General features: G+C 40.5%; 1 protein-coding gene across 4 annotated transcripts in view; it reads left to right on the top strand.

Annotated features, from left to right (window-relative positions):
* The window catches only part of TFPI (tissue factor pathway inhibitor), a 50,833-nt gene extending 33,913 nt beyond the window's left edge, over positions 1–16,920 (top strand). For 2 of the 4 annotated variants that reach the window (XM_064158153.1, XM_064158146.1), the window contains exons 4-9: positions 2,889–2,927; positions 4,460–4,636; positions 5,925–6,005; positions 8,308–8,400; positions 16,102–16,284; positions 16,638–16,920. In XM_064158153.1, the coding sequence (XP_064014223.1) occupies positions 2,889–2,927; positions 4,460–4,636; positions 5,925–6,005; positions 8,308–8,400; positions 16,102–16,284; positions 16,638–16,750 (686 nt within the window). In that variant the 3' untranslated portion in view covers positions 16,751–16,920. Of the gene's footprint in view, positions 1–2,888; positions 2,928–4,459; positions 4,637–5,924; positions 6,006–8,307; positions 8,401–9,032; positions 9,386–16,101; positions 16,285–16,637 lie in introns of those variants that run through there. The other 2 variants (XM_064158167.1, XM_064158162.1) reach the window with 2 other exon arrangements.
* The last annotated feature ends 2,448 nt before the right edge of the window (positions 16,921–19,368 follow it).

Consider the following 19,368-nt stretch of genomic DNA (forward strand, 5'->3'; position numbering starts at 1 on the left):
GATTCTAGATGCCTAGTTCTGACACAAGTTCTCCTAGAAATTAGATGCATTTGTTTTCTCATGTACCCAGTAGTCATTATTTCAGAGAAGAAAAAACTACTTTTAAGAGGAATTCCCTGTATTCTCCATTGCTTACTGGATGTGAGCAGAATCACAAGTGTCTTTGCTAGTGCAAAGTTCCTAATTTTCAAGGCAGTAGATACACATCTTGGGCTACTCGGGCTACTGCGCCATGAGGACAGACTGAAAGAGTTGGAGCTGTTCAGTCTGGCGAAGAGAAGGCTCCAAGGTGACCTTATTGTGGCCCTTCAGTATCTGAAGAGGGCCTACAAAAAAGCTGGGGAGGGACTTTTCAGGATATCAGGGAGTGACAGGACTAGGGGGAGTGAAGCAAAGCTGGAGATGGGTAGGTTCAGACTGGACATAAGGAGAAAGCTCTTCACCATGAGAGTAGTGAGACCCTGGAATGGGTTGAGGCCCTGTCCCTGGAGGTGTTTAAGGCCAGGCTGGATGGGGCTTTGGCCAGCCTGATCTAGGGTAGGGTGTCCTTGCCCATGGCAGGGGGGTTGGAGCTAGATGATTCTTGTGATCCCTTCCAACCCTGACCGATTCTATGATTCCACTTAAGTTTCTAGCATGGGAAAATACCTGCTGATAAAAGATTCTGGACATGACAGCAATTCTAATGGCCACTATTTACACAACAGCTTACTCAGAAATACAGTTTGTTTCCAAAGAAGAAATTAACTCAGCTGTGGATTTGGTGTTTTTACTGAAACCAGAAGCAAAAAGACACTGTTGACATTGTAGTAAGATTAAAACATCCTAAGCCTGTATCCCCTCACATTAAATTCTTCCTGTTCTGTGCCAGGAGAGCAGCTATCATATGCACAGCTGCTGATTTTGGCCTAGGGGAACAGCTGAGTGAAATTATTTCACTCAGTGAAAGGGCCTGATGTCCATGCTTTAGGTCATGGGTTTGGGTTTAAATGCTGCAGGCACAGCCTCCAACTAATAGGAAGCACTGGAACTACATTCAAACAACTGACATGCCACTCTGAAGTGCACGTCCAATCTTTAAAGGATACTTTTTTAAGGATGTCAGCTACACTGTCCTAGAGATGAAAGGAGGATGTAACACAACAGAATTTCTACTTGACAGATTAGCTTTGAAAATACAACACGGGTGGGTTCCAGAAGAAAATAAACAAATAGAGAATCCCACAAAAAAACCTGGGTGGGATTACAGCACACCAGGGCAGTACAGCTATTGCTAAAATCTTTTTAGACAGCAGCAGCACCTCTTAAAACAGAGGCCACGGAAGGTATATCACTATGTAAAGTGTTTCTGACCAATGTTAGAAACACTTGCTCTGGAATATGAGTGGAGAATAAACTGTTAAAACTCCTTTCCATTTTGTCCTGTGAAGCGATTGTTACTAAGGGGGAGAGGACAGGACCTTATTAAAATTACAATTTACAGACAAAGTGAGGCTACAAATGTCTTTCTGTTATTGGTTCCATAACAAGGAAGGGCACAGCAGCAGCTCTGCTGTCCGGCACAAGTTGTTTACAGTCTGAGGTCTTGCTAGTAGGTACTTCGAAGCTGGGATAGGGCACAGCATGACTATACCCCACTCTTATCAGCTGGACAGAGCAAGTGCATCTCACCCAGTCACAGAGGCTGTAACCATGTCATTCAGGTGTATGGCTTAGAAGCTTTTTGTAAATAAGGTGTGGTAGACTAATGCACATTATTTAAATCTAGCACTTCCCCTTGAAATTCCTCTCATTTCATGTTTCAGAGAAAGCTAGGCCATGGGTTTCACTGAGGTCTTACAGGCAGGTCTTCCAAAGATGAACCCACTGAAGCAGAGCCATCAGCAGCAGAAAGCAGTTGTATTACACTTCTACTACTGAACTACTACTCTTGGTATCTTTTTAAGGGTAGCTATGATAGCTGAGAGAGATGGCCAGGGTCAGACAAATGTATTGCTTCATTATAATATTTCTTTAATTACATTTGCCTTCCAGCAGACAGTTTCAAGCAAAGCATTACCTGTACCACTCTATTCCTTCTCTCATATGCAATAGATCAGTAGGCAAAGGAGGGTTTTAGAGAAACCAGCACTTTTTAATGCCATTAAGAAAAGCATGAGTACAAAATACAAATTATGGAGCAATGCAATTCAGATGACTTAGGTGAGGTCTAGAAGCTGATATTTTGTGTGCCTTGTGAAATACATCTGTAATAGACAATGTGTAAGCTAACTTTAGCCACTTCTTTCTCTATCAGCTGCTGAAAACTTTTCAGCTTTTTTTTCACATTGGCTCAGCCAGGGACCCTTTGGACTCATTTGTAGTTTTATGATTAGGCAGTCTCCTAGAAGGGAAGAAGGTTTGCTTTCAGTTACTAAGAAGGAATGTGGGGTCAAATTGAGTTATCTAGCTTCTTAAGCAAGTATGACAAACCTCAGGCTTCTCCATGAAAAATGGCAATAGAAACTTCATCACTGCTGATTGCTCACAGAACAGTACAAATGAGTTTGTTGCCTGTACTACCCTAAAGATACATGAAGAACAGCAGTATCAGCAGCTACCACAGCTGGGTTAAGTTAGTCTGCTAATTACCTGTCTTTTGCCCAGCAAGATTGCATAGTGCAGGATCCTGGTTCCATTCAATTCATAGTGACCTACTATGGCACAGTCTATATCCTCAGATTTCCAATATAACAGATTCTTTGTAATTCTCAAGTAACGAGAAGAGAGAAGATGAACAGATGCTATGATCTTCCTCTTCAGTGGTCACTGTCATTGCTAAGCACCAGTATCACAAGAGGAGGCTTACTCTGTTTGCTTCTGCTAAATTCTTTTTGTTTGTATTGCAGAATTGCCTCAGAAGATGATGACAGCAAAGATTAAGAAAGGTAATTATGTTTACATAGCAATCTAAGACTCTTACACAACAATAAGGAATTTATCTTGTTTTGGTAACTTGGAACAATACATAAAGAACTTCACTCCTAACAAAACCAGCAATGTCAGACAAAACTGAATTCTGACTCCTAATCTTGTTCTTCTGTAGACTTCAAAGACTTTGAGGACAGTTGTGGTCACTGAAGATGATAGCTGAAACCTCTTCTCCCCAAAATAAATACATTGTGACACTTTTTTCCTTCTATTTCTTCAGTAAAGAGAGAAGCAACCTGCAGAGATTCAAGCACTGTGTTATTAGATGTGATGCAGAACTCTTATTGTGTGTTTTGAGAGCAGTCTAAATGTTTCCTCCAGTAGAACTAGCAAGTTTCCCACCCCTAAAGGGACACATCGTCTACAGAAATTTAAATGCCTGATATTCAGCCTTTCTCATTAGGCCCTGCTTAAGCATCAAGAATCACTTGCCTGTTGGTTTGTTGAGGTAATCTATGTTCTAACAAGGATATTTAGGTTTGACACCTAGAATTGAGCATACTCTGTTAAATCAAACTCAAGGCTATCATCAACACCATCACATGTTTACTGCTGTTTCTAGTGATGTGATCTTGAGTATTGAGTCTCTGGAGAACGACATGGGATGTAGAAGTATAATACTAGTTTGTATGGTTAGGATTATATTGCCTCCATGACCTCTCTCTTCAACATTGTCTGTAAATGTTTGCTGTGAGCTCAATTTTTTTTATTCATTTCCTTTTTCTGCAAGGACTATTTCAATGTAAGATTTAATGGAGAGCAGCTAGTTTTAAGAATTAGTCGTAGTCTTCCATTCTGCTTTACATACTCATTATCTACCTTCAGTTAATATCTATCTAATGATATTTTTCTCTCATTTCACAGTACTATGCAGTGTTTAATGAAAGAATTATTTCTGTAGCTGCTACTGCCTAATAGGTGGTGTATGGAATACAGTTCCTAGATTACAAGAATTACATGATTTGGAAGGGACCTTAAAAATCATCTAGTTCCAAACCCCTTGCAATTTATAGGGACACCTCCTACTAGACCAGGTTGCTCAAAACTTCATCCAGCCTGGACTTTGAACACTTCCAGGGGTGAAGCATCCACATCTTTGTGATCATTTGTCCCTATTTGACAAGGTATAGAATCATAGAATGGTCCAAGTTGGGAGGGACCACTGAAGGTCATCTAGTTGAACTCCCTCTGCAGTATGCAGGTGCATCCCCAACTAGATCAGGTTGCTGTGATTGACAGGCTACTGAAAAAGAGGGGAGAAAAAGCAATAAAAATATTCCTATAATGCATCAGGATATTACTGCGAAGTTATATATCAAACAAAAATGCCACAATAAAGCAGCAGTTATTTTGCTGCTGCTTTGGTCTTTAGTCCAAAGTTACAGGTGTATTGTTCTATTTTACAGTGTGTCCAGTTCTATTGTTATGTTGGAATGTATGTTGATTTTTTTCTGCCCCCACTCTGTTCATCATTTGCCATTGTTTGTAGAAAAGCCCAGCTTCTGCTTTCATGAGAAAGACCCTGGAGTCTGCCGAGGCTATTTTTCCAGGTATTTCTATAACAAAGAAACCAAATCATGTGAAGTATTCAAGTATGGTGGCTGCTTTGGAAACCAGAACAACTTCAAGAGCTTGGAAGAATGCCAGACTACATGCCAAAACAACTGTAAGTTGCTATCCTTGTTATTCTTAGCCTTATAGAAAAAGTGTCATCTTTTCAAGGTATCTTGCTGTGATAATTTGGGTGCTACCTGCCACCCCCCACTTTAGAAATCACCCAGCCTAGACTCAGCCAGCTCTGGAAATGGAATGAAGCATTTATATTTACAGCTTAGCACAATATGCAAGCAGATATTTACAATATATACAGCTACATACAGAAATATACAAGTTAAAAGGTAATATAGAAACACAACACCCCTCCCACAAACCTGAGTCCCCAGGAGGGGCTCCAAACTGCCCTTCCACCTTTTCCCACTCCTCTCTACCTTACCCCAGACATTGCCTTGTGCCCAAGGAAGAATGGAGGGTCAGCCAGGGGAGTTAGGGAGCAGGTGGATTAATCAGATTAGGTTAGAGAGAGGGAAATGCAGCTCAAAGCCTGGACAGAGAGCAACTGCTTTACCTATGTTTGGATTCTTGCTCTTATACCTCTCAACAAGCCTATAAGTACAGCAGACATCACCATTGTTTCCCTTTCACAGCCTGTAATCTAGTTCTTCTCACCAAAACATTCTAGCTAGCTTCAAACTAGCACACTTGCATGGCGAAAAAGGCAACTCAGGATATTCTGAGGTGTCATTATTTTTTATCTGATATTTGCCTTAATTTTATACATATTATATATATTTAAAAAATTATAGGTGTGGAGATATATAGTATATACATACATGTGTGATTTGGTTGTGCAGCTGCAAAACAGCCATTCTGATCGTTCATCCACTTCCTCATCCCACTAGCTCCTGTTAATTGTTCTGTGTCAGAGTACAGTAACCTTCATAACATCTCTCCCCTTCACAAAGTGCTTCATTTTATTCACGGGGTGGACGCGTTTTCCCACCCAATGCTTTTTGTATTATTTGTCTCTAGTGAGCCTCTTTCCAGGCCTGTTTCCTAATCTGTCATTTTGGCAAGAGGAACTTGAGCTTATTCCCATTTAGGAGAGGAAAGAGCCCATTGTGATTCTTTTTTAAATTATATATAGAGAGAGCCATGTACATTTCCCCTGCAATCGCTGAACCATTTCTTTCTGGGCTCTGATTCCACTTTTACTTTGCAGATTAAAAGTTGCAGAATGCAGGGTTTTTTCCCACATAATTTTAATTTGAAATAACACCTCCATGTAAATTTGTATGAATACCCAAGAAGAAAGAGAGGAATAAGGGACATTGTTTTTAATGTCTTTTTTTCTGGTTGTTTTCCTTCCACGTTTGTTTCACTAAATTTATTGCCAGTTGTTCCAGCTGAAGAGCATCCTAATGGTGTCAACAGTAGTTCCCCAGTGGAAGAACCCAACCAGTCCCCTGGGATTTCTGGTAAGAATTTGCTGCTTATAGTTACCCTTTCTTAGTGCAGACACTTCTTGCCTTATCCACTTGTATTCTCATTTATTTGAAGATGTATGTTAGCTGAAATATGTAAGCACAGTGAGGTCAGTACTACCAAAATTGGCTTCAAAGCCAATTTTTTGTCAGTAAGACATTGTTATGAAGGGGATTTCTGTATTCCTCCCTTATTAGGGGGAGGTGAGAAATTAATTTGAGGCAGTATAAATTTTTTATAAAATATATTTATTAAAATTAATATTTACAAACTTAGCCACCCCCAACCACTGATTCATTCTAGTGCAAGGTTATGAAAACAATTAGGATATGATATAGAGAGATCTGGTTAATAACTGGAAATATCAACTATAGACAGAGAGAAAGATTCCCTTAGGCTTAGTGTTGCCTTGGGACTATGCTGTTTGCCCAGCAGGGGCTGAAACTGTGTCTGCTCTAAGGCAGAGGCAACTTATATTACAAAGGAATCAAAGCTTACTTAGAAGTCTTGCTATTATTAATAATCACCCTCCCAGGGTTGTGTCACAGCCTGTACCCTGCGTCAGGGTCTCTGTGAGGCTGGAATCTTCCCAGCTTGCGAGGAAATTATAAGTCTTCCCAGTTTCTGGGTAAACAGGTTTTCTCTAACCTTTTCTCCTGGTGTGAGGTGGTCTCTGCCTCGATGCTGCTGGTTTTCTGGATGCTGCATGTCCAGGGATGATCAGCTGGCAGGATTCAAGGAACAGGAGAAGGATTTGTCTGCGCAGCTTCTGGCACGGTCCTTTCACAGCTAGCAGGCTGTGTTTGTGGGTTTGCAGGCAATCTAAAAGGTCTGCCGTCCTGGTCCTTCTTACCAGGACAAAGCTAGGAGCCTGTGCTCCGTAGATAAATGCTAGATAGGTGGCCAGTATGCACAGCTGGCTCTAGGCTTAGGGGGCTATCGGCTCCCCGTACGTATCAGGTGCAGGCTTGAATGTGCTCTGCTTCTAAAGGTATGCAGACAGGTTAACTGTGAGTTGAGATCAAAGTAAGAGGTCTAAGCCTCAGTGAGCATCAGAGCAGTGCTTTGGCTTCCGAGCATGTTAGTGTGAGCAGCTAAGCGCTTCAGCTGCAGGTCAGAGCTGCTATGTGGATCAGAGAGCTGAGCTGTGCTGCAGGCAGGGTTAGAGAGCTGAGTCTGAACAGCTAAGTCTGAACACTCTGAACACGTGGTGCACCTTTGCAACCCTCTTTATAGACTGTGGGCCGAGATTCGTGGCCCGTTTGGCCATCCAAAGTGACCAATCAGGTTGGCAGTAAGCCAAGCGTTACCAGGCAGGAGCTGTTTGCCTGGACCCTCCCAAATACAGAGATCACCTGGGCAGACCCCAGGGATACATGGACTGGGGGTGTGTGTGTTACACAACCTGTTTGCTACCATGGGTCCTGGCAGAAAAACATGTCCAGGCATGTAGAGGCACAGGGAGGCCTCTGTTTTGGGCTGCAGCCCCTCCACCACAGACATATTTTGAAAAAGGATTGCAATTGCAAAGGTTATAATGTCTGCTAGGAATATAAATATCATATTGGATTTAAATTTTATATCAGAAAAATTAAAGAGGAGTCCATCCCAAAGTTGCCTCAGTGGTTCAGTTTCCTATACCTTTCAGACATAGAGAAATTCTGACTTTTAGTGATACTAATTGTGCTAGTTTGAAGCTAGCTAGAATGTTTTGGTGAGAAGAACTAGATTACAGGCTGTGAAAGGGAAACAATGGTGATGTCTGCTGTACTTATAGGCTTGTTGAGAGGTATAAGAGCAAGAATCCAAACATAGATAAAGCAGTTGCTCTCTGTCCAGGCTTTGAGCTGCATTTCCCTCTCTCTAACCTAATCTGATTAATCCACCTGCTCCCTAACTCCCCTGGCTGACCCTCCATTCTTCCTTGGGCACAAGGCAATGTCTGGGGTAAGGTAGAGAGGAGTGGGAGAAGGTGGAAGGGCAGTTTGGAGCCCCTCCTGGGGACTCAGGTTTGTGGGAGGGGAGTTGTGTTCTGTGTTACCTTTTACCTTGCATATTTCTGTATATAACTGTATATATTGTAAATATCTGCTTGCATATTGTGCTAAGCTGTAAATATAAATGCTTCATTCCATTTCCAGAGCTGGCTGAGTCTAGTCTAGGTGATTTCTAAAGTGTGGGGGGGCGAGAAACACCCAAACCATCACATGGAGCAAGGTGAATGGATACCATTCATAACTTATTGTGTCTAGATAACCAAACACTTCCTGTTCCACTCTTTCTTCTGTCTTTCAGTAAATTTGTTGCCAACTGCTCCAAATGAGAAGTCTAACACTCCAAACAGCAGTTTCCCAAAGGCAGAGGGCAACCAGTTTCCTTTTTTTTTTGGTAAGAATTCACTTTGGCAATTCTTAGTTCACAGACTCCTAAATGCACTGTGAATTGCTTTGCTATTTTCACCCTTTTTCCTACACACCTGACACCAAAGAATGGGCTTCCCTCTATATCAATTGTTGTGTTAAGCAAAGAAAATCAAAACAAAGAAATATATGCTACTTACAGATCTCCCATAAACATCAGAAAGTAGAAAACTGATCATATCCTGTTCCCTTCTGAATGTGTGCACTTTCTGAAGGTCTGATAAATACAAAAATTTAAGGACAAAGATTCATAGTTCTTCTGATCAAAGTTAATATTATCATTCAGTTCTAATTGGCAATTGATTTAAAACTCCTTTTATCCACTTAAAAAGGATCATCTTTGGGTTTTGGAATATGGCACAATATATTTATAATAATTAATTTTTATTTTCACTGAGGCATTAAACTCAGATCTTGGTTTGAGCATAGTCAAAGTGATTGTAGATTAATTTTGTGTCTGTCTTAATGGATTTTTGCACTGTTTACTGGATGTTTACTGTAGAGGGCTAGTTCTAACAGTGCCCACTATAGATTGCTGGTACTTGCTCACACTGCAGAGGGTGATTGAATTTGAGGCCATGTCATTTTTGTGATCCACAGTTATGCAAGAGGAAACAAGGAACAGTTGGGGAAAGCCTGAGCATTCTTACCAAGTATTTCTGTTGTTTTTTTGCATTTACACTTGTACTTTTGGGGATTGAGTGGTGGCTTACAGATTCATTAAAGCTTTTGTTTTATATATCTGTAACATAGTGGGCATGTAGGATGGCATTCCTGTGTTATGGTATGACTAATAATGCTCAAATGCGTGTTGTATTCTGTTCTTCTCTGCTGTGATCCACACGTCCTGTTGGGTTGAGGTAATTTTCTGTGATAGTTGGATTGTTCATTTACCACATACAAAGCATCAATACACTCTGTTATTAAAATGACTGTGAATATGAAACCATAAAGCTTTTGCCAACTTCTTTTATTGAAAAATATTCAAATGATTTAAGGCCTGGTAATGAGTCTAGGTTCAAAAGAACCTACACATTCCCTGAAGGTTTTCTCTCATCACATTAATCCCCCAAACAACTAATCTCTACAAGCAAAAGGGCATGATTCACTATGCTTTCTTAGAGGAAATCGAAGGGTTCTTGGATGTGTCAGCACTGGTGAATTTTCCAGTATAGCATATTTGGGGATGGGGAGGTGAACATAAGAGAAATAGAAAAACTGAAGGTTGGTAGAAGAAAGGGTCAGGGAACAAGGGTGAGTGGAGTCAGTGTAGCTAGATCAGTCAGGCAAGAAATGTGATGTTGGAAGGGCCAGCATTTCAGTGGAAAGTCTGAAGACCTCATAAATTCTTCCTTACTAAATAATCTTTGTCTGTCTTGCCCTAGCCTGACCCATGCATCCGCTTGCTGTCATTCTGTTTATCAGCCCATACTTTTTTAGGGATGAGCTAAAACCTGTGTTTCTGTGCAGTCACACTACAGGGGAGGAAAGGGTAGGACAAAAAGTAACAACAGATTTCTCCGGAGATGTGGGTAACATAGCCTCTATCCTGCTATTCCAGGATGGGCTGTTTGGGACAAAAAGGTGGATGTCCATCTTCTCAAGTGCAGGCCAAGTAGCTGGTCTGCCACTGTAATATCTAGTTTGTGTGTATACTGGCCTAGCTCTAGATCTTCTGTTTTTAGACACTTGGCCACCAGTAAAAATAAAATTTGCAAGGAGCTATTTCTTATAGAATACTTTACCTCACAAATGAAATGCTATTTAGTCTTGATTCAATAAATATTAAATATTACTGGTGCTATACATAACTCTGTAATGATGCCAGATGAATACATTTGCAACAAAATTCTTGACCTTTGGAAAATAAAACTTCTGTGGCAGAACAAAGCAAAGCTGTTTTTTCCCCCCCTCTGTATATAAACATGAAACATCTAGCACTGCCTCTCAACAATGAGCTTTCTTTAGAGACTGAAGATTGTTCTGGTCTTATTCTGCTGCAAGATCTAAAATAACTACAGGTAAGGTATATCAAACCTTTCATTTTTAGATTATATCTAACAATTTATGTTAGGAAATTTAGAGTGCTGCACTTTACATTCCATTTTTGAGATCTAAGTGGGATGCAGGATCAAAAGTCCATTTTCAACTTGGCACATATGGGATGGCACAGAGAGCAGTTCCTGTTATAACTGCTCAAAGTCAGGGCCATATCTTTTACTGATATAAATTGACACAATCCGATTTGCTGTAATGGAGCCACATCAATTTATACCTATAGAGTACTGTCAACAGCAGATGACTCATTTTTCTAATAGCTTGTCTACTTGAAGATTCTTTTATTTTCTCTTTGCTTCAACCAGAAATGAGATATTGAGGTCTGCGTATACCAAAACCCCAAACTTTTGAGAGTGTTAAATGCCCATGTCTAGCAAAAGAGAGTGCAGCAAGCATTGTTCCCTATCCAGCTCACCAAGATCACTTCAGACATTTTGTGACCAAGTAGCATTTCATTGTCACACAATCCCAGCTGAGCCTGAGCGATAATGAGTATTGTTGCAATGCAAAGTTGGGATGATTTTTGATAAATATGAGTCTATATCTGAGTATGCTTGTCTGAGAGATTCTGAAGTACGATTATGACATCTGTTTACAACACAGAGCAGGCTGTCTGGGATTCAAGAAAATGGTCTATGAGAAGGATTAAATCTTAAACCATGCACATTCAAAGTTTGTTTAGGTAGTAGTGAAGGCTAAGATACAATACTTATAATGCTGAAGGAATTAAGATTAAAAAGAAAGTGTATCACCTTTGGAAACGAGAAGAGGTGTCTCAGGAAAAGTTCAAGGAAGTTGCTAGGTCTTGTAGAAAAAAAAAATAGAGAGTCAAAAGCCCATTTGGAGCTCAGGCTGGCCACAGCTGTCAAGGAAAATAAAAAATGTTTCTATAAATATCTGAATGGCAAGAGAAGGGCCAAGGACAACCTCCAGTCCTTATTAGCAGGTTGTCTCCAGGACAGATGAACTCCTGAAGTGACAGATGGAGTCAGGGACCAGTATAGTCCCCTTCTAATCCATGAGGAAGAAGTAAGAGACCTGCTGAGACATTTGGATCCTCACAAGTCCATGGGACCAGATGGGATCCATCCTAGGATGCTGAGAGAGCTGGCAGCTGAGCTGGCCAAGCCACTCTCCATCATTTTTCAGCAGTGCTGGCTCACTGGAGAGGTTCCTGAAGACTGGAAGCTGCCAATGTGATACCCATCCACAAGAAGGGTCGTAAGGAGCCAGAAAACTACAGACCTGTCAGCCTGACCTCAGTGTCAGGCAAGGTCATGGAACAGGTCATCTTGAGTGCCATCACACAGCACCTACAGGATGGCCAAGGGATCAGGCCCAGCCGGTATGGGTTTAGGAAGGGCAGGACCTGCCTCACCAACCTGATCTCCTTTTATGATCAGGTTACCTGCCTGGTGAATGTGGGGAAGGCTGTGGATGTAGTCTGCCTTGACTTCAGCAAAGCCTTTGACACCATCTGCCACAAGAAGCTCCTGGCAAAGCTGGCAGCTCGTGTCTTGGACAGATTCACTCTGATATGGGTCAAGAACTGGCTGGATGGCAGAGACCAGAGAGTGGTGGTGAATGGTGCCACATCCAGTTGGCAGCCAGTCACTAGTGGTGTTCCCCAAGGATCAGTGCTGGGCCCAGTCCTGTTCAACATCTTTATTGATGATCTGGACGAGGGGATTGAGTCCAGCATCAGTAAGTTTGCAGATGACACCAAGCTAGGAGCAGGTGTTGATCTGTTGGAGGGTAGGAGAGCCCTGCAGAGGGATCTGGACAGGCTGGATAGGTGGGCAGAGGCCAATGGGGTGAGACTTAACAAGGCCAAGTGCAGGGTTCTACACTTTGGCCACAACAACCCCAAGCAGCACTACAGGCTGGGGACTGAGCGCTGGAGAGCAGCCAGGAGGAAAGGGACCTGGGGGTACTGATAGATAGTAGGCTGAAGATGAGCCAGCAGTGTGCCCAGGTGGCCAAGAGAGCCAATGTCATCCTGGCCTGCATCAGGAACAGTGTGGTCAGTAGGACAAGAGAGGTTATTCTTCCCCTGTACTCAGCATTGGTCAGGCCACACCTTGAGTACTGTGTCCAGTTCTGGGCCCCTCAATTCAAGAGAGATGTTGAGGTGTTGGAATGTGTCCAGAGAAGGGCAACAAAGCTGGTGAGGGGCCTGGAGCACAAACCCTATGAGGAGAGGTTGAGGGAGCTGGGGTTGTTTAGCCTGGAGAAGAGGAGGCTCAGGGGTGATCTTATTACTGTCTACAACTACCTGAAGGGACATTGTAGCCAGGTGAGAGTTGGCCTCTTCTCCCAGGCAACCAGCAATAGAACAAGGGGACACAGTCTCAAATTGTGCCGGGGAAAGTATAGGCTGGATGTTAGGAGGAAGTTCTTCCTAGAGGGAGTGATTGGCATTGGAATGGGCTGCCCAGGGAGGTGGTGGAGGCACCTTGCCTGGAGGTGTTCAAGAAAAGCCTGGATGAGGCACTTAGTGCTGTGGTCTAGTTGACTGGCTAGGGCTGGGGGATAGGTTGGACTGGATGATCTTGGTGGTCTCTTCCAATCTGGTTGATTCTATGATTCTATATCTATACTTTGTATAGGTTGGAACAATGGCCTTTTTATCTACTACTTGTTTCTCATCATTAGTTTCCCTATTTTTTTTCTAGAAACAAAATATCAAGTATTGAAGTTTTGGGTTTTATTCTCTCACCAAAATGAGTCCAAACATCTGCACCATGAAGAAAAAGAATTAAGAGAAATGTAACAGAATGTTATCCTGTATTTTGGTCACTGTAAAGCATAAAGCCCATTTGAGACGATCTGGCAAATCTAGTGGTGGGGTAGTTCCAGTTCCCAAGCTCCAGCTGAAATTGGTTACAAGGTGATTTAGTTGGGGCAATTAATGAAGCAGGGATTATAAAATGTAGTTATTTCTGGAAAGCCCTGCTCACAACTATATACAAATTAGTTAAATATGAGTTCCAATTCAGTTGGAAAAATCTTCACAAGGATGCTTAGGAGCAATTCATTCATTTAGGAGAATCAGAAAAATTGGAAAAGTTTAGCCATAAAAAGGCTTTGCCACACTTACAAATAGGTAGCCTAGAGCCCTAGGGAAAGTCTGTTCTACTCACTGCAGGGGAGTAGAAATTTTAAGGTAGTTTCTGGTTCCTTTGTGGCAGTGTTGGAACTGCTCAGCCATTGAGGGGCTTCTAGATCTTCCCATAGTGCTGGGAAAGAGGCAGACAATCTCTGCCTTGATCATGGTTCCTCTTGGCATGGAGGTTTGTAGAGGTGCAGGCAGGATCTCTTGCAGATGTGCACAGAGCACAGTATCAGTGGCACGGCATGAGGCACTTAAATGTCTTCTCCTGGGAAACTGACTTTGAAAAAGAACAACAACATTTTTAGAAGGAGTACAAGAGTGATTCTGAATAGCATGTGGATGATGCTCTGTCAGTTGGATCATACATGCATAGATAGTTCTTATTCAGCAGTAACCACATCACTGGCTTCACGTCTACCCTAAAGCTTACAGTTGTGAAAACTCCTTCCTGAGGTGACTGTGGAGCCTCTCTGAAAATTCTACACACAAGATAAGTAACTTACCTTATGAAGCCTATATTTAAATTCTGTTATGTAATTAGCTTCTGCTCTTTGGCCCTTTTATCTCTGGTAAGCCTTTCTGCTTTATTCTTTTTAGGTTCAGAAACTGTCAGGTTAGCAGAGCTAAACATTTTGGTTTAATGATGCTGAACATATGCTTTGAAAGCTATCATTCTCTACAGAGAGACAGATAAAATTCCATGCACAGGAGTCCTCACTTTGTGATATCAAAAGCATTGCATTAGTTCATTTGACAGCCACCTTCGTCGTAAATAAAACTGTGGATTTAATAGGAATTGAGAAGTCTTTCTCTGGATCCAGAGTGAGTTTTGCTCTTACAATTGTGCCACAGTAATACTTATTTTATAACCTTCAAGTAATTTACTCCTTCTCTAAAAAAAAAAAAAAAAAAAGAAAACCAAACAAAAAGGCCAAACCCCACCAACTCATGCACTTCTGAATTCTTTTTTGTACAATGTTGCTAATACAGTTTCAAGTGTATTATTTTAATTTTACTGTCTTAGCTTTCCATGGATCAGATCAGTTTTTGTTTCTTTCATGGCAATTCTTCATGCTTTCTCACCATGCCAGTTCAGCTGTTATATTTGGCATATGAACCTTTTTTGGCAGGTGCAATGTGTAAGACACGCAAGATGCAGCACATTCTTTTGGGGTATTTCCTTGTCATCCATTTGAAACGCCTAAGTTAATTTATAATTTCTTGCTTTCAGCAACTCATCTGTTCCTGCTTTTGTGACAGAAGGACGCCTTCAGCTCTATTGCAACCCACATTCTTCCTAAAATGTTTACTTGCTTTTTTAATCTGAAACACTTATACCTGACTTTGTAAAGAAGGCCATCTGAACAGCCTTACATTCCACTTCTGTGTGTTCAGACCTCAACTGTCTCAATCCTTCCTTTTAAAAGGAAAAATATAAAACAAGGTATTAGGTTTCATATTAGAAGCACCTGCCACTTATGACTGAAAAGTTAGCAGGATATTTTGAAGCTCTTCCCTATCTGCTTTGAAGCAAAATGGCACTCCTTTGGCTCCCTCATAACTGATGATATAATGGCTCTCCTTCAGTTTCTTGCATCTTGTGCAGCAATTGTATCAGTTCTAATTTTGTATATGAGTCACTCCAGACTGATAGATAAGAAAGTTTCTCCAAGGTTGGGAATTCTGTCATGGATTTGCTTCTTGAACTTGTTCCAGTGCCCTACAGGTTCATCTTCCAGTGTTTCAGTTCTCATACTGTCACTTGCAGCGACACTGAAGAAACAAACCATCAGCCTACTCCTTGGAATGGTAAAAACCTCACAGCATCACTGAAGCACTAGCATCTCAGTCGCTTTGTGCACTTATCTTCACGTGCAATCCTTTGTTATTCTAGGAGTTACAAGCTATTGTTTGAAAATTGCTCAGTGTTTTCTAACAGACTGACTTCTGTCTCTTTAGTCAAGCTTTCTGTATTCATACAACAAACTCAGTATTAAGGTATTGAGTCTTACATGGGAAATGCTGGGTTACCTTCTGCTTGACTTCACAATGTCTAGCAAGAATTAGGAAAATTCACTTCATTAATGAGTATTAATATTTACCATCTTTTGAAAGATGACCAATTTAAATTATTTCACTTTCTACAAGTACTTCACTTAAACTTCTCTAATCAAATTTGAACACTATCTCCTGTCACAGAAATAACTACATATTTGTCACAGAAATAACTACACATTTATCACTAAAAATGTAGGAAACCTTTCTTTCTGGAAAGTTTTTGCCGGCTTTTGGAATTCAAAGTCAATAACATTTGCTGTGGTACTTTTTGTAATCGTAAAAAGACAGCTGTTTCTGTAAAGCAGCCTGTATTTTCAGGAGAGCAAAGTTACATTTGCAAGAAAAATTTCTATAAATATCAATGTAATAACATCAAGAAAACAGAAAACTGGTGAACTGCAGTGCTATCTCTAACCTTGGTTTTCTTGCTGTTTCTAGAACCATCCCCTATCCCATCTTTGTGCATGACTGGTATGGACAGAGGACTTTGTAGAGCCAAAGAATTAAGATTTTTCTACAACTACACAACTGGAAGATGTCGCCCATTTAGCTACAGTGGTTGCGGTGGGAATGAAAATAATTTCACCTCCAGAAAGTCATGTTTGAGGATCTGCAAGAAAGGTATGGGAAGTGATACTGCCAGAGACAATCATGAGAGGTAAATATTATGAAGGCTGAAACACTCTTGCAACTTCCGGTAGTAAGTATTGCCTGATAGTAGTTGAAAGTCATAGAAAAGTGAAAATGAAAATCAGAAGAGACATGGAGCTAGAGTGAGAAAATAGGACAGTAAAATATAGCGTACAAGAACAGAAATGAGACAACTTGGCACTGGTCAGGCATATGACAACTTTTAGGTAAGACAACGTTCTTTTTAAAAGAGTATTTCTTGAAAACAAGGCTCACATCTTCTTTCCAATAATCTCAAATGCATTAGTCAGCATCCAACCCTGTTTTCTTCATTTCACCTGTAGGATTCAACAAGAAAAAAGGTGAAAGAAGATCAATAAAAATCAAGAAGAAAAGAAAGAAAGAGTCAGTAAAATACTGGGATGGGGAGATCAGCCCTGGAAGAACACAACTGTGATTTTACAGAAAAGTGAAGTAAACAACTACTTACCACTGAATGACAGCCTTTAGTGTACACTACTTAAATGTATTTACTGTACCAATTATTTTGATTACATATTATTAAACTGCTTATATTTTTATTATGTATTCCTTATCCGTGTTAATAAACACTACCTTTTACTTTGATACAGGCTCTTAAATTGTAGTTTGATTGCATGTAATGACTGAAACAGGACAGAACAGACTGTGTGGGTGTATAGCTCATAATGACTAAAAAGAAGACAAGATTCAAGTTTACTTTATTATGCAATTATTCTTTTTTTAAATCTGTTTTTGCACTAAAGAAAGCATAATGCTTGTCAAAGAGTAATCACTTGTCAAGTGTGATTGTTTCAGTCGTGGATTAAAAGATAGGTCTATTGCTATAAAGAGAAAGTAGACACTGGGTTTGTTTAATCAGAATTATTTTAGGTTATGCAAGCTAACTTAACTCCATTGAAGTTACTCACAATACTGTGAAATGAATGTGGGGTCAGAATTAGCCCATAAAGTGTTAAAGTATTAAATGACTGAAGCATTATTTCAGATACTTGCAAAAATTTAAACATGTATTTGCTGAGAACGTTGATTTTTATTCTTGTTACTGAATTTGACTTATGACTAGCAAGGCAAAAACTTCCAGCAATATGTGTGGAATTTTTACAAAAGCCAGAACAAATTCCTGTTATAGAAATAAATTCAGTTGCTTTAGACATAATTGTGCTTATTCTTCAGTTTGCTTTGAGGGTTTTTTTGGCTGGAACATTTTGAAGATTGACATGAAACAGTGGTAGAGTTCCTGCCCTTCTCCAAGGCACCTCTCTGATCTTGAGTAAATCTATAATGAGACATTTTTAAAAGGAAAAACATGGTATTAGGTTTGTATTAGAAGCTGCTTATGACTGAAAAGTTATCATGATATTTTGAAACTCTTCCCTATCTTCTTTGATGTTGTTATATTTTAATGTATTGCATTTCTATTAATGGTTAAAACTGGTAAGGGTAGTTACTCTGCTATTTGCAAGAGGTGGAGCACAAGTAAGTAGGTGAAATAGTTGTGAAGGGCTCAGATACTACAGCAAGGAGCAAGAACAATGACAGAGTAATGAATGATCTGTTGGACTCAGCTGCTTTTGCTTACACACTATGAATCACTTGTGTGATTTCAGAAAACCTATGTTTTATTGCCTGACTAGCTCTACAGAGGGGCTAAGCTTTAATGTTGAAAATGAAAGCATTTATGCTTTGTAAATGTCTAAGTGACAGGGTAAGTGTGATGGTTTGGGTCACAGATTCTGAAACAAAATTCTATCCAAATCTCTCTTCTGGTGCCTAAATCCTTCCCTGACTCCTTCAATCTAGGAGCGTTAAATCTGAGTTTGAAAACTGCTCATGGGACTGAAACACACATTGCAAAATATTTATGTAGAGTCTTGTCATATAAAATACATAAGCACCACAAACCTCCAATGCAGTATATAGATCAAACAAGTGCAGTTGTGACAGGAAACCTGTAAACTCCATAGACTGCTGAGAACCAGTAATATCAGCCTTCCACACAGAAGTAATATGGTGTGTCACTACCTGCCAGTTTCAGTTCCAGTTTGATATCTTCCTGTTCTAACTAATAGTTTTTATTGACTTTACTCTCTAGGTATTGTCTGTACTCCATGCACCAGCAGTCCTGCCTGTAGATGTGAGTTGCACTATGCAAGAGCAGAGCAAGTAGGTTAAACACTTGGACCTTTTGGAATTTGTCATTGCAGACAAGTGTGCAAAGAGCACAGGGTTTAAACAGCTCCCAGTTCTTTCCACCTGTAGCACTGCAGATGCTTTAGCACAGCTGTGTAAGTGGTCTCCAAACACAGGTTCTGTTTTTAGGTCCCAGTCGTTATGGGAGACGCAGGATGTAGCAGTGGGCTGAACACCCCATTAACGGAAGTTACCCTGCTTCTACGTTGACACTTTCCTGTGTCTGCCTGGCTAGTAACACAGGTGAACATGCAAACATCTGCTCCTTTTCTTGAATAAATGTCATAATAAAGGCAGTAAAAATATTTAATTTTTCATTCTTAGGTATATCAATTTCCCATGGGCTGCTCACATTAAAACTCGGGTAGCTGCTAGAATTGTGTGATGTACTTTGGAGCAGCAAGTAAGCTGAGATAGGCTTGGCTTGGCTAGGCTTGCAGCTTGGCTCCTCCAATAGCCCAAGGACTCAGCAAGAACATTGCATCTGTTGTTTCAGAGTAAAGCAAAAAAGTGTCAAGCACTGGGTAAATAACACACTTATAACACTCACCTTCTGTCACTGCTTGTCTTTTCTTTCCAATTTATTTAGGCCAGCATCTCTCCTTCCAATCCATCTACCATTTCAAAGACTTGTTTACATTTTGAGAAAGACTTCACCTTTCTAGATTGTACCTTTCAAATATATTAAAGCAGACATAAGGATTATGGAATCATGGAATGATGCAGATTGGAAGGAATCATTAAAGATCCAACCGCCTTGTACTGAGCAGACGTATCTTCACCTAAATCAGTCTGCTCAAAGCCCCATCCAACCTGACCTGGAATGTTCCTAGAGGTGATGCT

The sequence above is a fragment of the Pogoniulus pusillus genome, chromosome 2 (assembly GCF_015220805.1).
Source record: "Pogoniulus pusillus isolate bPogPus1 chromosome 2, bPogPus1.pri, whole genome shotgun sequence".
NCBI lineage: Eukaryota > Metazoa > Chordata > Aves > Piciformes > Lybiidae > Pogoniulus > Pogoniulus pusillus.